This window comes from Natrix helvetica (genome assembly GCF_964273705.1).
Source record: "Natrix helvetica genome assembly, chromosome: 4".
NCBI lineage: Eukaryota > Metazoa > Chordata > Lepidosauria > Squamata > Natricidae > Natrix > Natrix helvetica.
The window spans coordinates 40,542,355-40,566,529 of NC_138550.1; the positions used below are offsets into that span (position 1 = coordinate 40,542,355).

The 24,175-nt window shown below is 34.9% G+C and overlaps 1 protein-coding gene across 3 annotated transcripts in view; it reads left to right on the forward strand.

Moving 5' to 3' along the window:
- The window catches only part of ILDR2 (immunoglobulin like domain containing receptor 2), a 61,583-nt gene that overhangs the window by 3,578 nt on the left and 33,830 nt on the right, over positions 1 to 24,175 (forward strand). For 2 of the 3 annotated variants that reach the window (XM_081951132.1, XM_081951133.1), the window contains exons 1-3: positions 6,477 to 6,643; positions 13,848 to 14,180; positions 18,432 to 18,551. In XM_081951132.1, the coding sequence (XP_081807258.1) occupies positions 6,598 to 6,643; positions 13,848 to 14,180; positions 18,432 to 18,551 (499 nt within the window). In that variant the 5' untranslated portion in view covers positions 6,477 to 6,597. Of the gene's footprint in view, positions 1 to 6,476; positions 6,644 to 13,847; positions 14,181 to 18,431; positions 18,552 to 24,175 lie in introns of those variants that run through there. The other variant, XM_081951134.1, reaches the window with a different exon arrangement.

The window sequence follows — 24,175 nt, forward strand, 5'->3', positions numbered from 1 at the left end:
TATATAAATATTGAGAGTGTGAATTCAATCCAAAAAAGTGTTTTGAGATAACTGGTGACAAATAGTTTTTACGTATCTTGAGCTTCTTCTGAACAGTATTGAAATAAGTGAATCTAATCCAATCTGTTAGAATCTGGTCTAACCTCAATACAGCTAAGGGTATCTTAAGTGTCTCCTGCTATTTTTGTTTTGAAGTGGATCACTTAATAAAACATTCAGCTGAAAATGCAGGATCTACTTCTTTTTGGACAGAAATTACATGCCAATCTGGAGTTTTAGATTCACTGTCAATAGGACAAAGAGCTGTCATTAACCTGCAATGGTAGCAACAAAAAAACTAACTTAGACTAGTATTCTCTCCTACCCTCCAACCTGTAACCTCTATCGCATTTACAAGGAAATCTTATTTCTCAATAATATTTTCTCCAAAGAAAATATTTTTATGAGACATTTTAGAGTTGCTTGTGATTTGCCTCTGCTACTAATTTATATGTATCTAGGAGAAAATCATGGGTGATGCTCTGGCACCTGTTCTGCTATACCATATCATGCGAATCAAAAAGATTGCTTTTGGAATGCCAGCTAATGTATTCTATAAGTAAGCAAAGCTGTTGTATGGAATAAAAGAGCAGAGGAGATCAGGAATGAGTCATATACTAATTTTTTGGCCAACAAAATGTGTTTGACTGGTTGGAAGCTTTTATTGTGCAGTTAAACAAAGAGACTTAACTATTGTGTAGTTAATAGTCTTGAGGAAATAATGGCTGGAAAAGAATACCCATGCTTTTTGTTTTTGACAGATTAAATTGCTTCTCTAAAGTCAAGAACTTATACTTGCCTTGTTCCTTTTGCTCTGCTAGTCAGTATAAGCAGTTTCTTCTCTGTGACCTTAGGATAACTTAAGCACTTTCTTTGAAATGCTCAACAATTCATTACTTTCAAATGATTAATTTGAATAGCTTAATTTCAAGTGATTTATTATTTTTTGTTTTGTCCTCAAATAAGAATGGGTTACATTGATGGCATCCTAACTTGGTTAAACTATGTTATAGAAAGTGAATTTGTGACATTGGTTAACCACAGAGGTTTCTGGTAGATTGTGGCAAAAGTACTTTCCTCCGTTTCTTCAAGGTGTTTTGTAGTTTTTGGAAATCTAGTTTTTGGACATCATTAAAGGTTTTATATCGCAACACCTTTATGTGCCTGCATGCAAATAGCATTAGATAGGACATTGCACAGCTTGGGAAAGAGAAGTCTTTCCCCATACTGTCTATGGTGCTTCAACTCCTTTGATTAATTGTTAAATTTTAATTTACTTTTATTAAATAGGAACCTAGACTAAGGCTACTGGAATATCAACCAAAATATCTGCAAACCAACAAGTCAGGACTGGCATCATTTTATAGTGTTGTCTAGCACCAGATATATGCTAAATATCTTTTCCATGGTTAGTGTCATATTTGGCTGAATTTTCCAAGTAAATACACTCATACAGTGTTTCCATTGTTTATCTGTGTGATAATTGGTTATTAAGTATAAATTGTGCACTTATGTCCTTGTATGTATAACTGCTTTTTGTCAGATCAATTCCTTATTATTCTTGGCTGGCAGGAAATTGAAAAGGCACCAAGTTAGAAAAGGTATTATATTGTAATCTCCAAGGCTGGGGACTCTGTTGCTTTTACTGATCAAATGTCATGTATAAGAATTGCAGCATATATATATTAAAGTCGATATCAGGTGACAGCATACAATAGGATCTAATAACAAACTCTTCTACAACATTTGACAGAGCTTTTTGCTTTGTAAATATAGATAGCATCATGACCTTCAAAGCTGGAAACGAAATATAGACCTTGGGGAGTCATGCATTGTCTGACACTCTTCTAAATAGTTATTTGCTGTGTCCTTTATTGTACATTGCCTGATAGTAAGCTGTCCTTAGAAGACCAACTTGACAACAGCTTTAAAATATGTGAATGATGAACATGTACACATTACATCTGATTGTTGTTAAAATGAAAGACTGCAAAACATACATTCACTGAATTCAGCCTGAAACAATATAATATGTTTAAGAGCTTCAACTGTAATTTATTTATGGTTTAAAAACATTTGTATAAAATCAACTCAGGCCAATTTATTGTAAATGTGAGGAGAAAGATTCCACATAGAATGTAAGCACAAAGAAGTGATTACAGTGCATGAAAAAATTCACCCATTGAATAATATGAAGTCAATGCATGCTCTATTCATGGGTACTTTCTGTGACATGCCAGCCTTTAGTGAATGCAATGAAGTAATTTAGCAACATATATTTGTTGAGGGCTGCCTGATACTCACAGAGCTATAGAAATAACTGTTTCTATGGAAATTGCTGCAAGATAAAAGCAGTTCTGAAAAAATGTGTAGATAGACATAAAAGAACAATTAATTTCCAAATGTAAAATTTCTGTAAGATAATTAAGGATCTGAATACTTCAGTATTTCTTAAACACGGATTATGCATAGTTAATTGTAGTACAGACATTTTATACCACTTTGATCCTGAAATGTGCATATATAAAGATAAAATGTTGCTTACAGATATACCTCATATTTTGTCTGGTACTGCTCTACATTACTTAGTATCTCTTAATCTCCTATTTTATTCCTATAGAAGCACTGGAGAAATTGCAATACAATACACAGCTTTTATAGAAATGTAATTATTTGGATTGAGCCTTGGTGGTGCACTGACTAGAAAGCAGTATTGCATGCAAAGTCTGCCCACAATCTGGAGTTCAGTCCTGACGGGGTCAAGGTTGACTCAGTCGCCCATCTTTTCATGGTCAGTAAAATGAAGATCCAAATTGTTGGGGGAAATACGCTGACATTGTAAATCACCCAGAGAGTGCTATAAAGCACTATGGTGTGGTACATAAGTCTGAGTGCTATTGCTATTGATTTACTAATAGAAGAAAACTACTTTAGAAATATTTACAGTTATACCCTCCTAGATAAACCTGATGACACTACACCGGACATACAGGACACGGGAGGTGCCGGAGCTCTGCTGGAGGGGGGAGAAGAGGCAACATTTAGAAAACTCAGATCACAAAAATGAACTAGAAAATCTGTTTGATATAAAATGATTGAAATTATTTGAAGATAAAAGTTTATATGCTGACAAAATACCATTAAGTAGTAACAATCTAATGTATTGATAAATGAAAGTTATGAGAATGGGGGAGGGGGCCATTTCCTGCATAATGTAACTGTCAAAATTTGTAACTTTATCCATTACCCTTTTCCTTGACTATTTTTTTAAAAAACCAATAAAATTTTGTTTTTTTAAAAAAAGAAATATTTACAGTTATGTTCAGAGAAAATCCATCTTCTTATATTGAATCGTTGTCATTCTTTTTTACCACAATGTAAAATATATCTGATAGCTGAATTAGGTATTTTTCTGTGCATTTACAATCTACAGATAGTTTGATATTGACAGTGTTCTTTGGGAAAAATAGTTTTTCCAAATGTTCTGTTTTAACTCAAAATAAATCTGAAGTCAGTTAAGAACTGAACTAGTGGTTGGGATGGAATCAGAGCAACTGAAAATTAAATGCATATTTATGAAAGCAGGCTTAGTGTAGAAGTGTCTTTAATGTCCCAATTAGAGTCTGTCATGAATGAAGGCAAATAATAATGTTGCAGAACCAATCTGGATCAGAGGTTTTGTCTTCCGAGCTTTTGGACTCGTGCTGAACCCCATCCTCAGGGAACTTTTCTTTAGAGAATTTTTTTTTTCTAGAGAGAAGTTCCCTGAGAATGGGCTCCAGCACGAGTCCAAAAGCTGGGATGACAAAATGTCTGGTCCCAGTGACTGATCCAGAGTGGATCCTGTAGATTCTGTTTACATTACTAAATACTTGTCTATTAGCTAATGTAAATGTTTTCCATTAACATTTTCCCAGGGGAAAATACTGTTAAATGTTCATGAAGTGATCTCTTTTGGAGTTAAGAAAAAATATTTGAGCTTCTTTGAATGTAACTGAGCCGGTATAAAGACAAAGTATTTGCTGGCAGTCATCAATGTTTATTTGTTAGGGTAGCTAAATGAATAGAAATGTTTATTCTATAGAGTTTTGAACAGTAATTAAAGGTCCTCAGAAAAGGGCCACGTGAAGCCAAAAGAACAAAATTAAGGAGACAAAGTAGCTTCCTCAATGGATTACGATTATGCTGGAGACAATTCAGTTTGACTTCCACAAAGTATTTGTCAATATCTCCCATGATACCTTGATTAGCATGTTGTGTGGACTAGATAAAGAAAAAAATGCATTGCTGAAAAAGTGTGCTAAAAAGTGCTCATTAATGGTTTCTCATCAAATTGGGGGAAAGTATTGAGAGGTGTCCTATCTGAGATGGTTTGATATCCTCTACATTTCATTATTTTTAATAGTGACTTGGATATTAATAGGGATACTTGCCATATTTGCAAATGACATGATATGGGATAGGGTAGGGTAGCTAATAAATAAGAACACAGAAATAACATTCATAATGAATTTGCTAGTTGGAGAAGTGATTTGAAAATAACAGAATGACATTTGAGCTGGACATATACAAGTGTCTTTACTTCGGAAACAAATTAGGATGCTCAGATATAGTTTGGATAATAGTAATTGTGAAAAAGTGATGGGAATGGTAACTGATTGCAAACTATTAGCTAGCCATGTGATATGACTACAGAAAAAAAAGCAAATGCAGTGTTGGAAACTTTTGATCAATAAAGATTTCTAAATCACAGGAACTATTTTCCATTTTTTCTGTTTTAGTCAGATTCCATTGTGACTTATTGGGTTGAGTTTTGGGTATCTTAGGAAGACTTCAGAAAAAAAACCCTAGAAGAGTATCAGAGAAGAGCAACAAAGATTATCCTGGAATTAACACCTTAGTTTCATGAAGAGAATAAGACAATTTCAGGGGGAAAATCACTGAACAGAATATAGTAGCCCTCTTGAAAAATTGAAGGAATTTACATTAATGGAAGCTAAGACTGAAGCTCATTCATTCTATGATGTCATTCAGACATAGAAAACGTATTGTAGTAGTGAAAATTCTAGTCATATAAAGACCTGTTTTCCAACGTAAGAGCACTGCAGCAGTGTAAGCTGCTGAAGTCTTTACTGAGAGAGAGAGTAGAATATAGTCAAGAAATGACAATACAATCAAAAGTCTGGGCTGTTTTAATTTGAATTTCTTTTTTGGGTAGGGCTTTAAACTTGATGATCTAAATGACCATTTCCACCATTCTAATTCTATGATTTAGTGCCCCCTGCTAAAAATGGTACATGGAAGATCTCAGTATATCTCATTATTCCAAATTGAGATATCCTGGTACTTGTTTTATAGCTATATTTATTTCCTCTATTGGTGCTTCATGACTTGATGTTTGCTCTGCCAGCAGGAACATCAGCCAGTGAGTTTTGTATTGGGGGAGAGGAGAGAAAATTGCATATCAAAATAATTTTTTTAATGTTTGGAAACTATAGCATATAGAATCATCCTGCATCTATTATTGTTACTAAATGTGTCAAGTGTATATGGAAACTCATCCATATTTGAATAACATATCAACTACTTTGCTGCACATTACAGCTTGAAGGAGATTTCACAACTAGATTCAATGGAATACGGTTAGAACATGAACAGTAGAACAATCTATAGAATTTTAACAGGTTGTGCCTGATAATTGCACTTACCTGTTACAAACGGCATCTCCACTAGCAACTTATAGTGTTTTCTACAATCATTAATTCAGTCTTGTGCCAAAATAATAGTATTGAGGACAGGCTTTACAACACTTTCCGCAACAGCTGGAAGATGCTATGAAGACATTATTTATTTATTTATTTATTATTTATAAATCACTTTGAAGGAAACAGTCACAAAATTTTCATTGCTTGCCTTACCTTCTTCCCTTTCTCTAATTGATGCAAATACAAAGTTGTAGATAAGTGCTCCTTTTTCAGTTTCATTCTACAGTATTGTAAAATTATGAGGTGAAAAATCATGCAACTTTATTTAAACATTAGTCTCTTCTTTTAGTTTTCACTCACGCCTTTTAGATGTGATTGGTCTTTTTAGGCAGGCTGGTTGACCCTAAGAATTTCCAGTGATGAACTCTCTCTGTTCCTGGACAGTTTCAATGGATTGCCATGTGATTTAGACACACTTGTAGCCTAAGAATGAAGTCAGGGGAGGTGATGTTTGAAAACATGATAACATTTAAGTATATTTTCAATCTGGATTTGGTTTGAGTAAAATAAGTGGCTAACAGTGATTTTCTCCCCTGCCCAAGATTGGTTAATAAAGCAAGAGAGAATAGAATTATTAGAATAGAACGTTGCATGGTTTTGTTTCCCCCTAGCAGAATGGTAGCTCCCATTCAGAACTCTGTCTATTCACACACTGAGTTGTGTGGTGGAAGACCTGCAGATAACGGAAAGAACTGTTCTACGTGCCACTTCACAGTATTCAAAACAAGGAGCTTTATTTACTTTCTGGTTCTGCTTCCTTCCCTGCTGTTCTTCTGCCTGGACAGACTACAAGATGGACAGGGTCTTACTGGGCTGGACCACTTTCCTGTGGATGACAGGTAAGGTTTTTTTACCTTTAATTTCTTTGTGTATTAAGAACTTTTTGGATTGCAAATGAAGATTTTTGGATTTCTTTGCAGGCACGCTATCTCCTTGATATTATATAAAGCAATGAGAGGCACAGAGAGCAAGATGCTGAGCAAATAGAAAACAGTGTATTTGACATACAATCTTGTTTCGTATATCAATAATATACCCTTTTCTTCGTCACATAACTATTTAAGAGATTTTTTTTCCTGTTCTGAACCTCTCCTCTTGATTTGATTCAGTGAGACTTAATCTGGGAATGAGTTGCCACAGTATTTAGTGTGATGAAGAACATAAATTACTGAAATATTTTTCTTTTCCTAAGGGTGCCATCTCTGGAATTTCTTTGTAGTTGATTCCATGCAAAGAAATATATTTTGTAAATCTACAGAGAATATGGAGAGTTAGCACGGTAAGGGCAGGCTGAAGATTCTTTGAGCTCTAAGAGAGGAAACAGTTTCCCACACAAATGACTTGATTTGCAAAGCAGTCATTATTACTCTTTTTGTCCATACTCCACGAATGCAAATTAATACTCTCTATTCTCTCATAAACATTGAATAATATGCAGATTATACATTTATAATAAGTAGCTTTTGCAGCAGAAGGACGAAATCATTTTTAGACCATCCTTTAAAAAATCACTTCTATAGTCTAGCACAATTTGATATGGAAGGGAAGGTGGTGGTGATTTGGAACGGTGAACATTCCAAATAATATCAACCAGTCAATCTTCCAATTCTTATCTTAGTCTGCAATTGTCTTAAGAACTAGAAAATTGGAGGGGACTAATAAGCTTTCAGAAAGTTTAAAACCCATTATAGTTTTCATCCCTGTTACAGTTTATCTGCATAGGAAAGTTTGTGGTTTCTTTCTCTCTATCAAAGATTTCTGATACCCGGAAGATCCCAGATTATCTATACTTCCTTCTATTTTTTGGAACATCTATAAATAGCTATTCTTGCTTTTGAAGTCAACTTCACTTTGCCTCCTGGAGTCACCATGCTAGGTCATTGAGTTATTCCGTTTCCAGATTGCTGAAACTGTAGTGTGCTGATGGAAGCCAGGAAGCCCTGCATTTGTATTTTCTAACACAACAGTGGTTTAATTTAGGGAGGTTAAGGAGTGTTACATTAAGGCGAGCAAATGATAGCCTACTTGAAGCAATCCAGGTGCAATACAAAGTAATTCTTGGTGTCATTGTACAGTGTGAAGAGGTAATTAGAGGCAGGGGTCATGCAATGCCCAGTTGCTGACACAGGGATCAGTTTTTCTGCCCCTATTTCTTTTCAAGGAGGTATCTAACTTTGCTGTCTACTAACTGAAATTACGTCTTGCAATAAATAGCATGGATATAAAAAAATTCAGGGCAGGATCACATAAAGTACATCAGGGTAATCCTAAAAAAAGATTTAAGATACTCCAGCATTGTGTAATATTGATTCTGACTATTTTGATTGTTTGAAAGTATATACTCCATTATTTTGCTATTAAATTGCTACTTTTCTTGTTACTGATCAGGACTCCCTCAGAAAACATGCCATCTAGCTTGGCTTTTACCAAATCTGTGTTGCTGTATAAAATTATATACATAGCAGTGTACATTGACTTTCACTGTATGTAAAATAATCTCATTAGTTTTACACAGCAATGTATACAATTTAGCAGAATTACTTTCACAAATGCTACCTATATAAAAATTATGCCTGAAGATGCCTGAGGTAATTCTGTTCCTGAGGAAGGGGAAAAGAACTCTTCAGACTCCCTGTAAGATTGACACTTCTATGGGCAGAATGTCATCTAGTCATTTCTTCTAGGAGTGGTGGAAAAATATTACTTTGTATCTAAGTATAGCTAGAGAGGATCCTGGGAAGCTGCCAGTACTGCAATATTGAAGTTATATAAATGGGTTTGGGTTTATGGAAGTACATATAGGATACAAGAACATATATGAACCAAGGATTTTTAGAATAAAAGTAATCTGAAAAAGATTACTGTTGATAGTATCTCTCAATAAATGAAGAAAAAAATAGGATTGGCAGTTAGGTCTGGTAAAGGTCTGCTATTCATTATTTATTTATTTCCTCAATTTATATGGTCCTCTGCTATTACTTAATTAAAATTATATGCTGCCCATCTCACTCCATAAAGTGATTCTTTCAACTTAGTTAACAAAACGTAAGGGTTAAAATAATCCTAAAACAAAATGGTAAAATAATAAAGCATAATAAGGTAAAATACACTATGGAAGAGGATCAGACAAAGGACTCATAAGATACATTCATCTAATTTCCTGAAGTAGCACTTGAAAGAAGAAATATGTCTTCAGGGTATCCTTAAGGGCTGGCAAAATAGGGATAATTAATTTTATTTGTGGGATGGGAGGATTATTTCACAGGGAAGGGTCTATGGCAGAGATGTTTAATTGATGGAACTTGATATATGTTAGCCTTGCCAGGTTGTATATGCGAGGCAGAGACAACTGGAGACCTATGATTCCACAAATAACCATACAGTATGCCAGGAAGAACCTCATAGGCAACTACCATCACCTTGAATTATATTTAGAAGCCCAGTGTCAGCCAGTACAATTCATGCATTGATAGTGTAACATGGGTAGACTAAAGTCATAACTGCTTGTGTTGCCATATTCTGAATATACTATACTATAGTAACTATAGTTTCTGGGTGTTCTTCAAGAGAAGGTTGCTGATCATAAGATTCCATAGGGTAGTTATAACAAAAGTAAACAATTTTTTTCTATTTCAAATTTCCTTCCAATCACCTTCATTGGAAGAATGCTAGTATTAGACCTTTGAGACAGGGGCAGATTATCCCTGTTCAGCTTATCCATGCAGAATTTTGTATAACTCTGTCATATCATTTGCACTTTTTCTGTGCTAAATTGTGCCAAATATTTGAGTCTTTTGTTGTTTGAGCTTTGTTGACTTTAGTTTCCTTTTTCCTGGTTCTTCTATATCCTTTTTCAAATATAGTGACTGGAATTGAACACAGTATTGGAAATATAGATGAATATAGGTAGAAATATAAGCACATTTTAATGCAGACATTTCATTTCCCATCTTATTCCTAATGATTCCATAGCGTGGATTTGTCTTTTCTCATAACTCCAGATGAGTTGACATCTTCATTGATCCACTATGACATTAAGGTTCATTTCCTGTTAGTTGTAGACAACTTAGACACACTGTTTGGTATTTGTGATGTTTGTTTATTTTCCATCTTCCGTGTGTATCACTTTTTATTTATTTAAATTGATAATCATTTGCCACCCAGCTTAAAACATTTCACAATTTTTGTTTTTCACCACTACATGATTTGGTACATTGTTTTCCCAAAAATAAGCCCTCCTCTAAAATATTTAAACGTATGCGCAGCCGGTCCCCACCATTTCCTGGGGGGAGGGGGGAACATGCTCCACGCGCCTCATATGCACCTGCCATCCACACAAAATGGCCTCGCAGAGGCTGCCCCTGCATATCCTAGGTACCTTGCCCTTTCTCTTAGTGGCAGCCACAAAAAGAGCGGCAGGTCCTAGGGCTGGCAAGAGTGTGCCAGAAACAGAGACAGAACTTCTGGCCCTCTCTGGATCAGCTGATCTGTGGGCCACAGGTCAAGATTAAGGGGCTTTCTGCATCTCAAAACTAATAAGACCTCCCTGAAAATAAGGCCAAGCACTTATTTCGTGAGTCAAAAGAAAATAAAACCCTATCTTATTTTCGGGGAAACATGGTATTAACTGCAAACTTGACCAGCTTCACTTCTTATTTCTAATTTACTCCTAATTCCTAAACAAATGAAAAAGAATTAGCCCCAACATAAATGCTTCTTCATTTCATTTCTTTCTTTTGAGAAAATTGTTCATTTTTTCTTCTCTTCACTTTTTTCCCACAAATTAGCAGTCCATGAAAGGGCAGATCCTGTTATTCCATGATGGCTAAGATTACTTAGACTCTTTAATGAAGAATTTAGTCAGAAATTCTGTGAAAGTCCAAGAATACAATTTCAACAGAATCACTTCTATCAATGTGGTATTCAAAGAATAAGTTACATATTTATGTTCAGAGGTTGAAAAACTTGATTCAGATCTTTTTAAAACAGTGATTGCCATCGTGGTCCAATGATTAATTAGTATGAGTTTCTTATGATGTCGCAGAATATACTCACTATCTTAGCCTGCTTTAATTGCTTTAATTTATCCCAGAGAAAATTGGTAATGGTTTGGGTATGTATTCTATATATCTGTAAGAAATACAAAGACTTCATTTAATTTCTCTGCAATCAAATAAATTGTCTAAGTTGATTCCTTGGACATTACCTGCTTAGCATATATTTAAAGCTGCACTTATTAGTCTTAAAAGTTTTTCTGTTATATGTTTTTAATTTATTGTTTTTATTTCTTCTTGTTACCTTACATTTTTGTGCACTTGTTTGTGCCTCTTATTAGATCACTTTCAGTCACCTAAAAGAAATTGAACTTTTACAGTGTTTTTTAGACAGTACTACATAATGTTGCTGGTCTATTCTTGAACTTGGATCACTTTTTAATAATTTATTTGAGTCTCAATTAGTGTGGTTTTAACTGTTTCATATAGCTAAAGGTTGTATGTTTTATGTTTTGTTTGTCTTTTGTTTGTCTTTAAATTTTTTTATAAAAAATTAGTGTCGTTTTAAATAATATCTGTGGAGAGATTTTGCCCTGTTGAGTTTTAATTTCAGTTACTTTTTCTCTACTCTCTTCATTTTTCAGAATTGTTCTCTTATGGTGAATTATTACTGTGGAATCAATATTTTTTTTAAAAAATATCAATTCCCACAGAAACTTGTAGGCAATATTTGCTGATACTTTTCCCCCAAAAGGAGCGGATTAACCTAAATAAAACTGTTGATGCAGTGTTTGCAATGCAGTAAGTGCAAATAAGTAAGAATGTCTTTCCACACTTGTTCCTGAGGTTACCCTTGCATGTGAGTTTGTTTAGTGAAATTTCCACAGACTCACCAGGAAACAATTTATTTCTTAGAGCTTCTTAGTATCTCAGAATAAGCAAATAAAAGACTGCTTAGGAGCATCATCATCAAATGCTCTTTATCATTTCCACATTCTGGACTAAGCTTGGTGCTCAGTAAAATTGCCTATCAGATTCCTGGAAAAAGTACCGATTGTCTGCTGCAATCCTTCAAATCTATAAAGTACTATATCTTGGACAGATCTCTTTAACAGTGCTCATGTCCTTCAGGAATTTGAGGTATCAACTAATGTTAGGTAAATCTGGAAATTATTTGTCCACAACAAAAGACTAACAACCAAATCATCAGTTTTCAGATCATCATACAATTACTAAGAGTTGAAAACTAGATCTCACGTATGACCACTTTCATGTATGAGGCCAAATATTATCTGGAATAAACCCGTAGTTGCTATGCTACAAATTCATAAACTTGGGTCAAACTCCAACCCAAGGATTGAAAATTGAAGAATTTAGTATTATAATCCAGTGAATTTTTAGCACGAGCCAGAAAATGAGAATCAAGAATAAACAAAAAATATACAGAAAAGTGGATAGTACACAATTAGAAAACCTTGTCCATACAGTCCAGCGTTATAAGCAGCATCATATCCTATTCAGTAAGACACAAAGCTACTGGCTTGTATTGATGGTTGAAAGTGGTCTATCAAGTTACTTATATGCATATAATAGTACAGACCACACACTTGTGGAGAAAATTTAGGAATTCAACTAAAAAGAAAGATACCAGTGTCAAGAGAATTCAAAATATGTCTCATTAGCACTTAAAAAGAAGTAGGTAACCTAAATATACAGCAATTTGACTGAAATGAACTGCTGTTGCCAGAATTATAATATGAGCAGGGCCAAACAAATTTGGCTTACTCTAAGACATCTTGAATATTTTCTAGAAAAAAGATAAAAGATATAGAAAAAAAGAAATAAAAATAAATTTCTGAATACAATCTAGATTTTGTGGCTCATTTTAAAGGAGATTTATACATAGCTACGGTACGGTTGTTACTTCACATCTCTGTAAAAATCTCAGTCTTTTAATTACAGAATTTCCTGAGGTGGCTAATACTGTACATAAAAAGATGTTTTGAAAATAAAAGTGGCTCAAAATGCAGAAAGCAAATGATCACAATTGAAAGAAACAGCAGCAGTGTCATCAAAAAAGAACACAAAAAGAAATGAAAGGAAAGAATAGATTTCAATTGCTTATTTTCAATTGCTATTAACATTTTTTGTTATATAGACCATATTTTGAATTAGCCCCGTAAAATATAGTAACATATTCCAGGTAACTGTTAAAGACATTGGAAAAAATGATGTTATAAATCTTATTCTTCATCCAAGCATTTTCCTGAAATAAGCATTACTTATTTCAAATGTTTATTTGAATCTTAGCACAATGGGAAGAGAGTTTTTCTTTTGACCTGCATATGGCATCTGTCAAATGTCTCCTCCCTTTTGGTGACTAATGCCATGCTGCTGTGATCTGTCTGTATATTTCTTTTATGGTTTCTTTGAAAAGGGAAGATTGGAAATAAATAAATAAAGTAAGCTGAAAACAATTCCTTGAAATTTGACTTTTGTGATACAAACATCTTTTAATACTCTGATACTGAGGTAGTGACTAAATGAATGTCTGTAGGAAGTTCAAAAGTAATACATCAACATAGTTGCCAGGAAGTGTCACCTATTCATATTTTATGTATTTGGCCAACATAGTGTCTTCACTATTTGAAGTAACATGTAGCCATTATGACTACCAATTGTTGATAAGTAGCTTAAAATTAATTAATATTAGTGATTTATTTGAAGCAACTCAGAATTAAGATTAGCCACATTTTGCTTCAAATTAAATGTCAAGCGATGGTTAATTGAAAAGCAAATCTAAGTCATAAGTATGACTTGATAAGCCACTGTTATTTATGGTAGATATAACATCATCTTACCATTTTCTAGCATTAAAATTCTCTGTTATCTTGCTATCCATGTTCTTTTGGCACAGTTTCTTCTAACGTCAAAGCTAGATGATAAGTCTTAGAAAGCAGCCATATCCCATTTATCATTCGGGAATGGGCATACTGAATAGATGATATATACCTTACAAGTTGGTAACATTTATGATTTTGCTTTGTAGCTGTGACTGAAGCAGTGCATGTTAGGGTGCCTGAGAAGAAACAGGTAGCAATGCTCTTTCAATCAGTTGTGCTTCGATGCCACTTTTCAACTTCTTCCACACAACCAGCTGTGGTGCAATGGAAATTCAAATCCTATTGCCAAGATCGCATGGGAGAAGCTCTGGGAGTTGTCTCTGCAGGGATCCAAGCAATAAACAAGAGGAACTTGGAATGGGATCCGTACTTGGACTGTGTGGATAGCAGGAGAACAGTCCGCATTGTGGCATCCAAACAGGGCTCGGTGGTCACGACGGGAGAGTTCTACAAAGGAAGAGATATCTCCATTAAACATGGTAATTCAATCTGCTTATTATTTTATTATGACCTACGTTTTTCTTTAGCTATTATAAATAGCATATAAAATGAGATAATAGTATATTATGTTATGAATAGTACAGAACATCATGTACAGTATATTATGAATAGTAGCAAATAAAATGAGTAGCATACAAAATCAGTAGCTTATAGAATTAAAGCCAGTTTGGCCTAGTGGTTAAGGCACCAGGCTAGAAAGCAGAAGACCATGAGTTCAACTCCTGACTTAGCCATGAAAATCAGCGGGTTGACTTTGGGTTAGTCACTTGCTCTCAGTCCAGTCCCGCTCAGAGGGTTATTGTGAGGAAAACAGGTGGAGGAAGGTATGTTGGATATTCACTGCCTTATTTGTAAAAATAATAAAGGCAGATACAAATGAATAAAAAAATTGTTTTAGAGCGTAGTACAGGGGTGTCCAAACTTGGGAACTTTAAGACTTGTGGACTTCAACTCCCAGAATTCCCCAGCCAGCATGCTGGCTGGGGAATTCTGGGAGTTGAAGTCCACAAGTCTTAAAGTTCCCATGTTTGGACACCCCTGGCGTAGTATAACATTTTAATTATAGTTTATTATAAATATTTAATAGCACTCTTCATATACCCTGTAAGTTTATATTTAAAGGTATCTAAAAATTAAAAAAAAACATTAAACTGAACAGGACAATTACGAATGATGGCAATGTAACTATTTTCTAAGAAATGTAGCAACAATTATCCAAATTCTTAAAAACATAAAATGAAAAAAGATATTTTACTCATCAAAAAGTAATCTTAATAGATACTAGGCAAACCTTTGAGGACAGCATGACAGAATTGTGGGTGTTATCATTGAGACGAATGATATAAAAATAGTTAATTTGTTTCCTGAACAGAAAATAGCTTTACTAGCTTTAACAGCTAAACAGCTTTACTATCATACAGTTGAGAATAAAAAAATGAAAAGTTATTTCATTGAGTCAATTGATATTATATACTTTACCCTAGGCATTCTTACTAATATAGATAATTGTTATTGCAATTTTATTTCCTCTGACTTGATTCCCAATATCTTTGATTCTAGTTTTAAGTATTTAAGGGGAAATAATTTCCTGCATGCCACTCATGAAAATTTACATAAAACTGGTATAGTATGTCTTGCGTTTGTGTCCACAAGCTCTTTAATTTTTTCCAGGTTTTCTTTTTTAACCTTTGGTTTCTTCTCCTCTTAAATAAAATTTAAAAACATTCAAAATAAGCAATACATTTGCAAACTTTGGCTGAATCTATTTAATAAAAACTACCAAGCCATTTTGCATCTGAATGGAATGAATGCAGATAAATGATGAGACAATAGGATAAGTTCATTGAATTGAGAAATCAGACTTCAGTGTGCCCCTCAATAAACTAGTGAGCATTTTGGGGGTTCTTTATCATGACAGATTATGTTGCTCAAAATACATGTTGTCTTTAATGTTTCCTGGGTTAAAGACAACATGTATAAGGATAACTTTGTCATAGGTATCCTTTAGTTCATTTTGGCTATTAGAATGAAATTATATACCCTTAGAAGTGGTTTAAAGCATCCTCTCACGCAAAATTCAGCACTTTCAATTTTGTGTAATTTATCTACATACAGCTATGTTTTATAATCCTTAATTGCCTTCCTTTTTCTTACTAGCCCCAATTGATTATGCTGATTTTTTCCTTTAAATCTCTAAATGATTTGGCAATGAAATAACCTGAAAACTCACTTCCCTTCATTCTGTCTTTCATTGCATTAAGATTTTCAGAGGAGATCCTTCAGTGTATGATTTCATTATGCATGCTGAAAGAAATCAGCTTGTTTGGGTACTGCTCAGAGTTCGAATACTTTCTGAAGGAGGTACTATTGTTGCCAATAATTGTCCTTTCCTAGATTTATAAAATGTTTTAAATTAAGTCACGTTGTTTTCTGATCTGATAATAGTACAGTAATGCTCTTATTCTGTAATTTCATGTTGTTATAGCACAACATGTTGTAACACCCTTTGTGTGTTAAAGGTTGAAATGTTCTCATCCTGCAAAGAATCCCCCCCCCCCCCCAAACTCTCTCAGGAAATGTTTCATTTACTCTCACCAAAATATTTCTACATTGGAACAAGCTGTTCCAATGTTACTAGAAGTGTCCCACCCTGAAACAGACTGTTCTGACTGTGGAATGATTTTCAGTGAGAGATTTTAGGGTTGGAAAATTCCAGTCTTGTAAGATTTAGCAGACCTCCACTGTAATCACTTTGAATAAAGATTTTTTCCCCCAACATAGTATTGAAAAGCATCTCTGCCTAATTTTTTTCCTGAAATTAATATGATTTGAAAAAAAGGCTATAGTTTCTTTTTATACAGGTAGTTCTCGACTTATAACAGTTTGTTTAATGATCATTCAAAGTCACTGAAAAAAATGACTTTGGCCATTTTTCACACTTACGACTCTTGCAGCATCCTCATGGTCACATGATTTACATTCAGATGCTTGACAACTGCTTCATATTTATTGCGGTCACAATGCCCGGGCTCATGTGACCATATTTTGTGATCTTTTGACAAACAAAGTTGGTGGGGAAGCCAGATTCATTTAACAACCATGTTACTAATTTAACAACCGCAGTGATTCACTTAATAAATGTGGCAAGAAAAGTTGTAAAATGGGGCAAAACACACTTAACAAATTTCTCACTTAGCAACATAAATTCTGGGCTCAATTGTGGTTGTAAATCCAGGATTACCTGTACTGTTAATCTCAAGTTGCTCATGTATTTCCTGACACAATGTAATCAAGTAAATCCTTGTGTTTTGTAGCAAAATCATTTAAACTTTTTGTATCATTTTATCAAAGAATTTAAAAAATAAACTTGTAATTCTTTACTACACTCATCTCTTAACTTCTATATATCATATAGATTTATTGATAACAAACATCTAGAAAAACTAATTGTAGTTATTTTAGTTTTAAAATATTTAATCAGTTCTAGTATTTTGGGGTCTCAAAAGCTGAAAATGCTATGGGTACAAAGAATGTTGATAGCTATAAGTGTCGTAGCTATAAATACTGCCATTGAGTTACATCTGATAGGTGATATTTGTGTCTTAACAGAGTGTAAGAAATCAAAAAGAAAGCTAATAGCATGAGAAAGGGGTAAAAAGTAAAATAGAAATAGAAAAAGAATACAATCTAGCAAGTTATAAGTACAATTATAAATTTACCTCTATGAGTACAACATGCAGAAGGTTCTCTTTCTGCATGACAGTCCTCACTTAGTGATTGGTTGCTTAGCAACTGTTTGAAGTTGCAATGGACGTCTTTATAAGAAAGAAATCAATCTTTCTTATTTTATAAAGTTCTCGCCAAAATTCTTTATCTTCCAAAATCTTGAAAGAAAGCCCAACTTAAATTGTCAAAGGCCTTCTCTGCATCTAAGAAAATGCAGCTTGTTTTTTATTATGTTGCTTCAAATATTCCAATATGTCCGAAACATTTCTGACATTGCCATTTACTTTTTCTGTTAGGTAAAACTCCACATTGATCTTCATTAATAACTTCTTGCTAAAATGGTTGTGAACAATTATAATTGACTATTCAATAATATCACTAGCAATAACACTTAGACTTATATACTGCTTCATGGTGCTTTGCAGCCCTCTCTAAGCAGTATATGACAATCTGGCTCCTCATTTTACTGACCTTGCAAGGATGGAAGGTTGAGTGAACCTTGAGCCATTCAGAATCGAACTCCTGGCGTGAGCAGTGAATTAGCCTGCAGTACTTCATTCTAACCACCGCACCACCACGGTTATTTTACTTATTTATTTTATTTATTTCAAGATTTATAGACCGCCCCCTCTCCCCGAAGGGACTCGGGGCGGTGTACAGGCACCTCATTAAAAACCAAATACAAAAAATAAATACCCTTAAATACCCTTATTTGCAATAATTATATCAGCTTAAAGGTTATGCAATAATTATATCAGCTTAAAGGTCTTTGTGAAGCCAAATGATAAAAAAAAACACTTTGTGTGACAGTCTCAGGTTCAAAAAAACTTACAGTAATTCCCTTGCTCTCTGAAGAGTCCTTGATTTTTCGGGTAGTATTTTTAATGAATTAAATTTCAGCACTCCAGATAAGAAAAATTAATGTTGTCGATAGCATCTGGGTATTAGGTACCTCTCTCTCTCTCTCTCTCTCTGATTCTTGCTTGTTTTATATTTTGTGTTAGATGCAGACCTCCACATTGGAAAATTGATGTGGGGAGACAGTGGATTGTATTATTGCCTCGTTATCACACCTGATGATGTAGAAGGCAAGAATGAGGAATCAGTGGAACTACTTGTTTTGGGTGAGTTTTCTTCCCTACTTATTTCTTATATATATGCATGTTATTCAATAAATATTAATAACAACAATTCTTGTAAATTTGCATGCACCTCATTCATGAATTCTGCACTTTCATTGTTTTTTGTTTCAGAATAAGACTGATGTAAGATGAGGCCAGCAATACTGTTTCACAATCACTTTGCACTAATTTAACACTGTTTTAGTGTAATAACTGACACATAAAGGTAGATTTAAAAACAACAACAACACTAGATTATCAAATTAAAAGAATGCCAGAGGAAATGTACAGATATAAATTTTAAAATATAGCAAATTTTGTATGGCCCTCAAAATGCTTGAATCTTTGATTTAAAAGATAACAGTAACTATTCCAACATATAAGCAGTTGTGCAAGAAAAATGTTCCAATCAAGCCAAAACAAATACATCTGAAAATTTGGGGATGGTATAAATGGATTGGCCCAGTATTGGATTGTTTATTTTTCAAAGTAGAATTGAACCTTGCTATATAAATAACACCAGAAAGCAGCCAGAGACCAGATGATACTGTGTGAAATATGTGTATCCAAGTGTAATGGTGCTTGATTTGTTCCTGAATGCAAATTGGTAGATTTTACAGGCCAGCTACTGGTTCAGACCATTACTAGTCAGCCACGATATAAATGAGTTTAAACAAATTCTCCTGAGAAATGAAAATAGAGCAACAAACAGGTTTTTATTATCTAAAATTTAATAAATTTATTTTCTTAATTTGTACCTTGACACTTATTACTGATCTTTGATATATTATCCTATACTTATATTTCTATATCTTATTTCTAAACACCTTATAACAATTCTATTGTCTTTTATTGCTTGAGCTTAAGTCAAAATCTCTAGCCACCATTTAGCCACTTTCAAATTGGCTTTTCTTGCTGTCAGCTGTTGTTCTAAACTGCTGCTGAAAGGTTGACTTGGCAGTTTCTCAGTCTATGTTGGCAGTGAGAAAAAGAAGGTACTTTGCCAGCAGCCAGCTGGCTGAAGCTTTTCAGCATTTCTGCTGGAGCAGTGAAGCTTCTGGGCTGTGCTTCTCCTTTCAGTTTCTCTGCTGCTGGTCCAAGCTTGCTCCTCCTCTATCATCAGCTGCCTGTTGAAGCTGATGACTCCACTCCCTCAGCTGAAAATTCCTTCCTTCTCTTCCCACACAAAATACATCTTTTTCCAAATGCTCGTCACTGCAAGGCTTTCCTTCCACAGGATTGAAAGATGTTTTTCCGCTCACGGGGAAAGCCCTTTACATTCGTGACAGAAGCAGATTTTTTTCCAGAATCCTTCCGCTCTTTCTATAATTCATGAAAAAATAATAACCAATGTGTTTTTGCTGAACTTCCAAAAGCTTGTTTTTTAAACAAATAGCTGGTAACAAATGCTATATGTTTTACAAATAGTAACAGCAAATAAATCAAAACAGTCAATATGAAGATAAAGATTATAAATAAATTACAGCTGGGGGATTGCATGTCAAGCCCAGCAGCATAGTAGCAGCCCTGAAGCAGCCACAGCTTCCCCAAATTTCATTCTTCCAGGAGCTATGGGTTTTGGGATTTTGGATCCATTCCTGAGTTCAAAAATGTTGCCCTACGATCAGAGATGATATTCAGCCGGTTCGGACCAATTCACCCGAACTGTTTTTGAGGCTAGGCGCATGTGTGGAAGGCGCACACGTACACAAAGCACATGTGTGGAAGGCCAGGTACCTGCGCAAGAGAGGGGCGCATGCACGGCGAACCAGTGGTAACAAAATGTGAAACCCACTGCTGTCCAAGATGCAGTGTTTTGCTCATTTAAAGGCCATGACGAGTTTTATAGCATGCAAAGAATCATATAGCAATATTTTCTTCAAGCTCTTAGCATTTCTTTTCTCTGCAACACAAAGCTTCTTATAAATCCTGAAACATTCTAAGTTTTTGTTTCTCTCTGGATTAAAGTGAAAATAATTGTTTTGATGCTTTAAGAGAAACTCTTCAAAATCACCAGGTGTGTGTTACTGGATAATAAACAGAAGTTTTGAAGTACTACAATCACAGGAGTAACCAAATATACAGTGATTTAGTTCTTTTCTAGCTTGTATTGGTAAAAATAAGTATTTTTAAATGGTCAGATGCACTTCATTGGCTTTCATATTTTAAAAACTGTAGGAGTCAAAACAGTAAAAACTGCTCATGCCAACGTTTCAGTTAGGTTCTTTCAGAATAAGATTTATTGCAAAAAAAAACTTTTATTTAAACAGAATATAGATTATTGGAAGATTTAGCCTTTTATGAATTTTCGTATGAATTTTGTCTTCACAATTTGAATAACTACAAATACTGGTATTTGCTTTTTTGAGTAACCGTGCCACAAACTAAAAAAAACATTAATGTTTTAAAGTTGTGTCATACCATGATTGCTCAGTGAGACACAATACCAAGTACAAATAGTCCTCAACTTATGACTATAATTAAGCCCAAAATCTCTTTTAATAAGTGAGATATGTGTGAAATTAATTTTGCTCCATTTTACAACCTTGCTTTGCCACAGTTGTTAAGTTTTAAGTTAGTCATATGGTTGTTAGGTGAATGTGGCTTTTCCATTGATTTTGCTTATCAGATGGTCACAAAGGTTGATCACATGACCCTGCTACTCTCATAAATATCAGTCAGTTGCCAGGCATCTGAATTTTGAACATGTGACCATGGACATGCTGCAATAGTCATGTGTGATAAACAGTAATAAGTCACTTTTTGCAGTGCCATTGGTCAAATGGTCAAATGGTCACTAAATTAATTGGAAGTTGTGGACTATCTATAAGTAATCATTGTAAGTTGAGGACTACCTATAAGTAATCATTGTGTTGCCAACAGATTGTGCAACAGTTTCTGATTTTAAAAAGAATATTTTGATATATCAGGCACAATGAGAAAAATAAACTTTATTTTTGAATAAGTAATATATATGACAGCGATGGCGAACCTTTTTTGGCTCGCGTGCCATAAGTGGGGGGAGTGCAGGGGGGTAGTGTGTGGGCATGCTGCACCCATAATGCACGTGTGACCCCCCCCAGTGCGCATGTGCGCACTACAGGCACGACCCTCAATTTTGTGCATGCTTTCTTTGCCCTCCCCAGGCTCCAGAGGCTTTATAGGAGCCTAGGGAGGGCGAAAACAGCCTCCCCCACCCCCCCGGAAGCCCTCTGGAGGCTTGAGGGACCTTCAGGATACTTCCCTGAAGCCTCCGGAGCAGTCAAAACAAACCTCCGAGCAAACCAGAAGTGACTTCTGGTTTGCTCGGAGGGTCGTTTTGAGCACTCCAAAGGCTTGAGGGACCTTCAGGACGCTTCCCTGAAGCCTCGGGAGCAGTCAAAATGACCCTCCGAGCAAACCAGAAGTGACTTCCGGTTTGCTCGGAGGGTCGTTTTGAGCACTCCAAAGGCTTGAGTGACCTTCAGGATGCTTTCTTGAAGCCTCCGGAGCAGTCAAAACGACCCTCTGAGCAAACCGGAAGTCCGTTCCTGAACTTCTGGTTTGCCCGTAGGGCTGTTTTTTTCCCCTCCGGAGGCTTTAGGGAAGCTCATGAAGCATCCGGAGGGCCTCAGGGGGGGCGGGGGAGGCTCTTTTCTCCCTCCCCAGGCTCCTATAAAGGCTCTGGAGTCTGGGGAGGGCAATAAATGGCTTTAAAAAAGGGCGCCTTGCGTGTCCTGACAAATGGCTCCGCATGCCACCTGTGGCACGCGTGCCATAGGTACGCCATCATTGATATATGATGTTTATATAAAACTTCAATAAGCAATATATGAATGTAGTATTTGTTACTAGATGCTTTTGAATTAAATCACTGCATCATGAAAATGAATTACAGGTGAAAATATAATTTGTTTTAATACAAGTTATAAAGTAATATTCAGGTAAATTCTATAACATTAGATGATATGATTTAAATAGTTATCCATTTAGCCACAATGCAGCAGACATTTGCTGCTTGGGAGTAAGTATAGAAACCTATTACTATTATCTTTAAATTGCAGCTTTTTGAATGTTAAAATAATGCAATTTTATTGCAGCTAATGTCTCATCAGGAGAAGTGTTCTTTGAATTTGCCTGGAGTGATGATTAATTTTTATAATTTATTACTCTGAAAGTTTCAGTTGCTTATATTATATTTAAAAATATTACTGCTAAGATAGGGAAACAACATGATTTCTGAACTGTACAATTCATGGAAAAATCAGTAAAATACATAGAAAACTTATTTTTTTTCTTTTATAGCATCTGGCATAATGTCTAGAAGATAAACAAACCCTTCTTTTGCACAATGTATGTGGTTTGGTGAATTGAGGGAGATATAATCTCTTATACCATAGCAAGAAACTGGCGAGATACTTCTATTGTCAGATTTTAAAAGGAATGATGTAATAATTAACCATGGTCTGTATACATACTGTATGTATACGTGGACGAAATGTATTTTAAATCCTGTCAAGTTTTAAATATTCAGCATAAAATTACATGTTATACAATATAATTTGAAATGGAAGTCAGAAAAACCTCCATGAATAGATTACTTAAACTATGGCAGTCTAAGTAAATTATCCTGATTTTATGTTATTTTTCTAAAGGCTTCCAGTAGCGTTTTTTGCAGTAATTAAAACAGATGTTATCTTTGAAATGCATGGGATGCTGACGTTTGGGATTCAGTCTATTGGTATTCTGAATCATAGATTAGCAGCTGGCAGTTCGGTTCTCCTTGGAGATAGCTGCCAGTCTCTTCTCCAATACTCAATGCAGAAATGTTCTTTTGAGAAGATTACTTTCACAAACTGCCTGGGGATCTCACTGTGGTCAATCACATATAGCTGCAGGCCAATTTTTAGAACAAGTTATTATACATTAAAAAACTTTTTTTCTTTCCTCTAAGTACCTGATACCAAAGGTGGTCTTATTAAGGACTATTATCTTGATGAAATACTCAACATTAGGTTGAGAGCCAAGAAATTTAAAATCTTTCCCAGATCTGCAAAAAGATCAACACAAATAGCTTGTGGAGAAGATTAGCTGATAATGAAGTGTTTTCATAGGTCCACAATAAAGCATTGTTTATATTGCAATGATCTTATATATTGTATATACATTGTTATGTATATTGTATATATATTGTATATACTTATACATTGTTTATATTGCAATGATCTTATATATTGCAATGATAACGGTTGCAGGAACTGGGTATGTTTAGCTTAAGAGAAAGAAGGACTAGGGGAGACATGATAGCATTATTCCAATATCTCAGAGGTTGCCACAAAGAAGAGGGAGTCAAACTATTCTCCAAAGCACCTGAGGGTAGAACAAGAAGCAATGGGTGGAAACTAATCAAGGAGAGAAGCAACTTAGAACTGAGGAGAAATTTCCTGACAGTGAGAACAATTAATCAGTGGAACAGCTTGCCTCCAGAAGTTGTGAATGCCCCAACACTAGAAGTCTTTAAGATGATGTTGGATAGCCATCTGTCTGAAACGGTATAGGGTTTCCTGCCTAGGCAGTGGGTTGGACTAGAAGACCTCCAAGGTCCCTTTCAACTCTACTATTGTATTGTATTGTATTGTATTGTATTG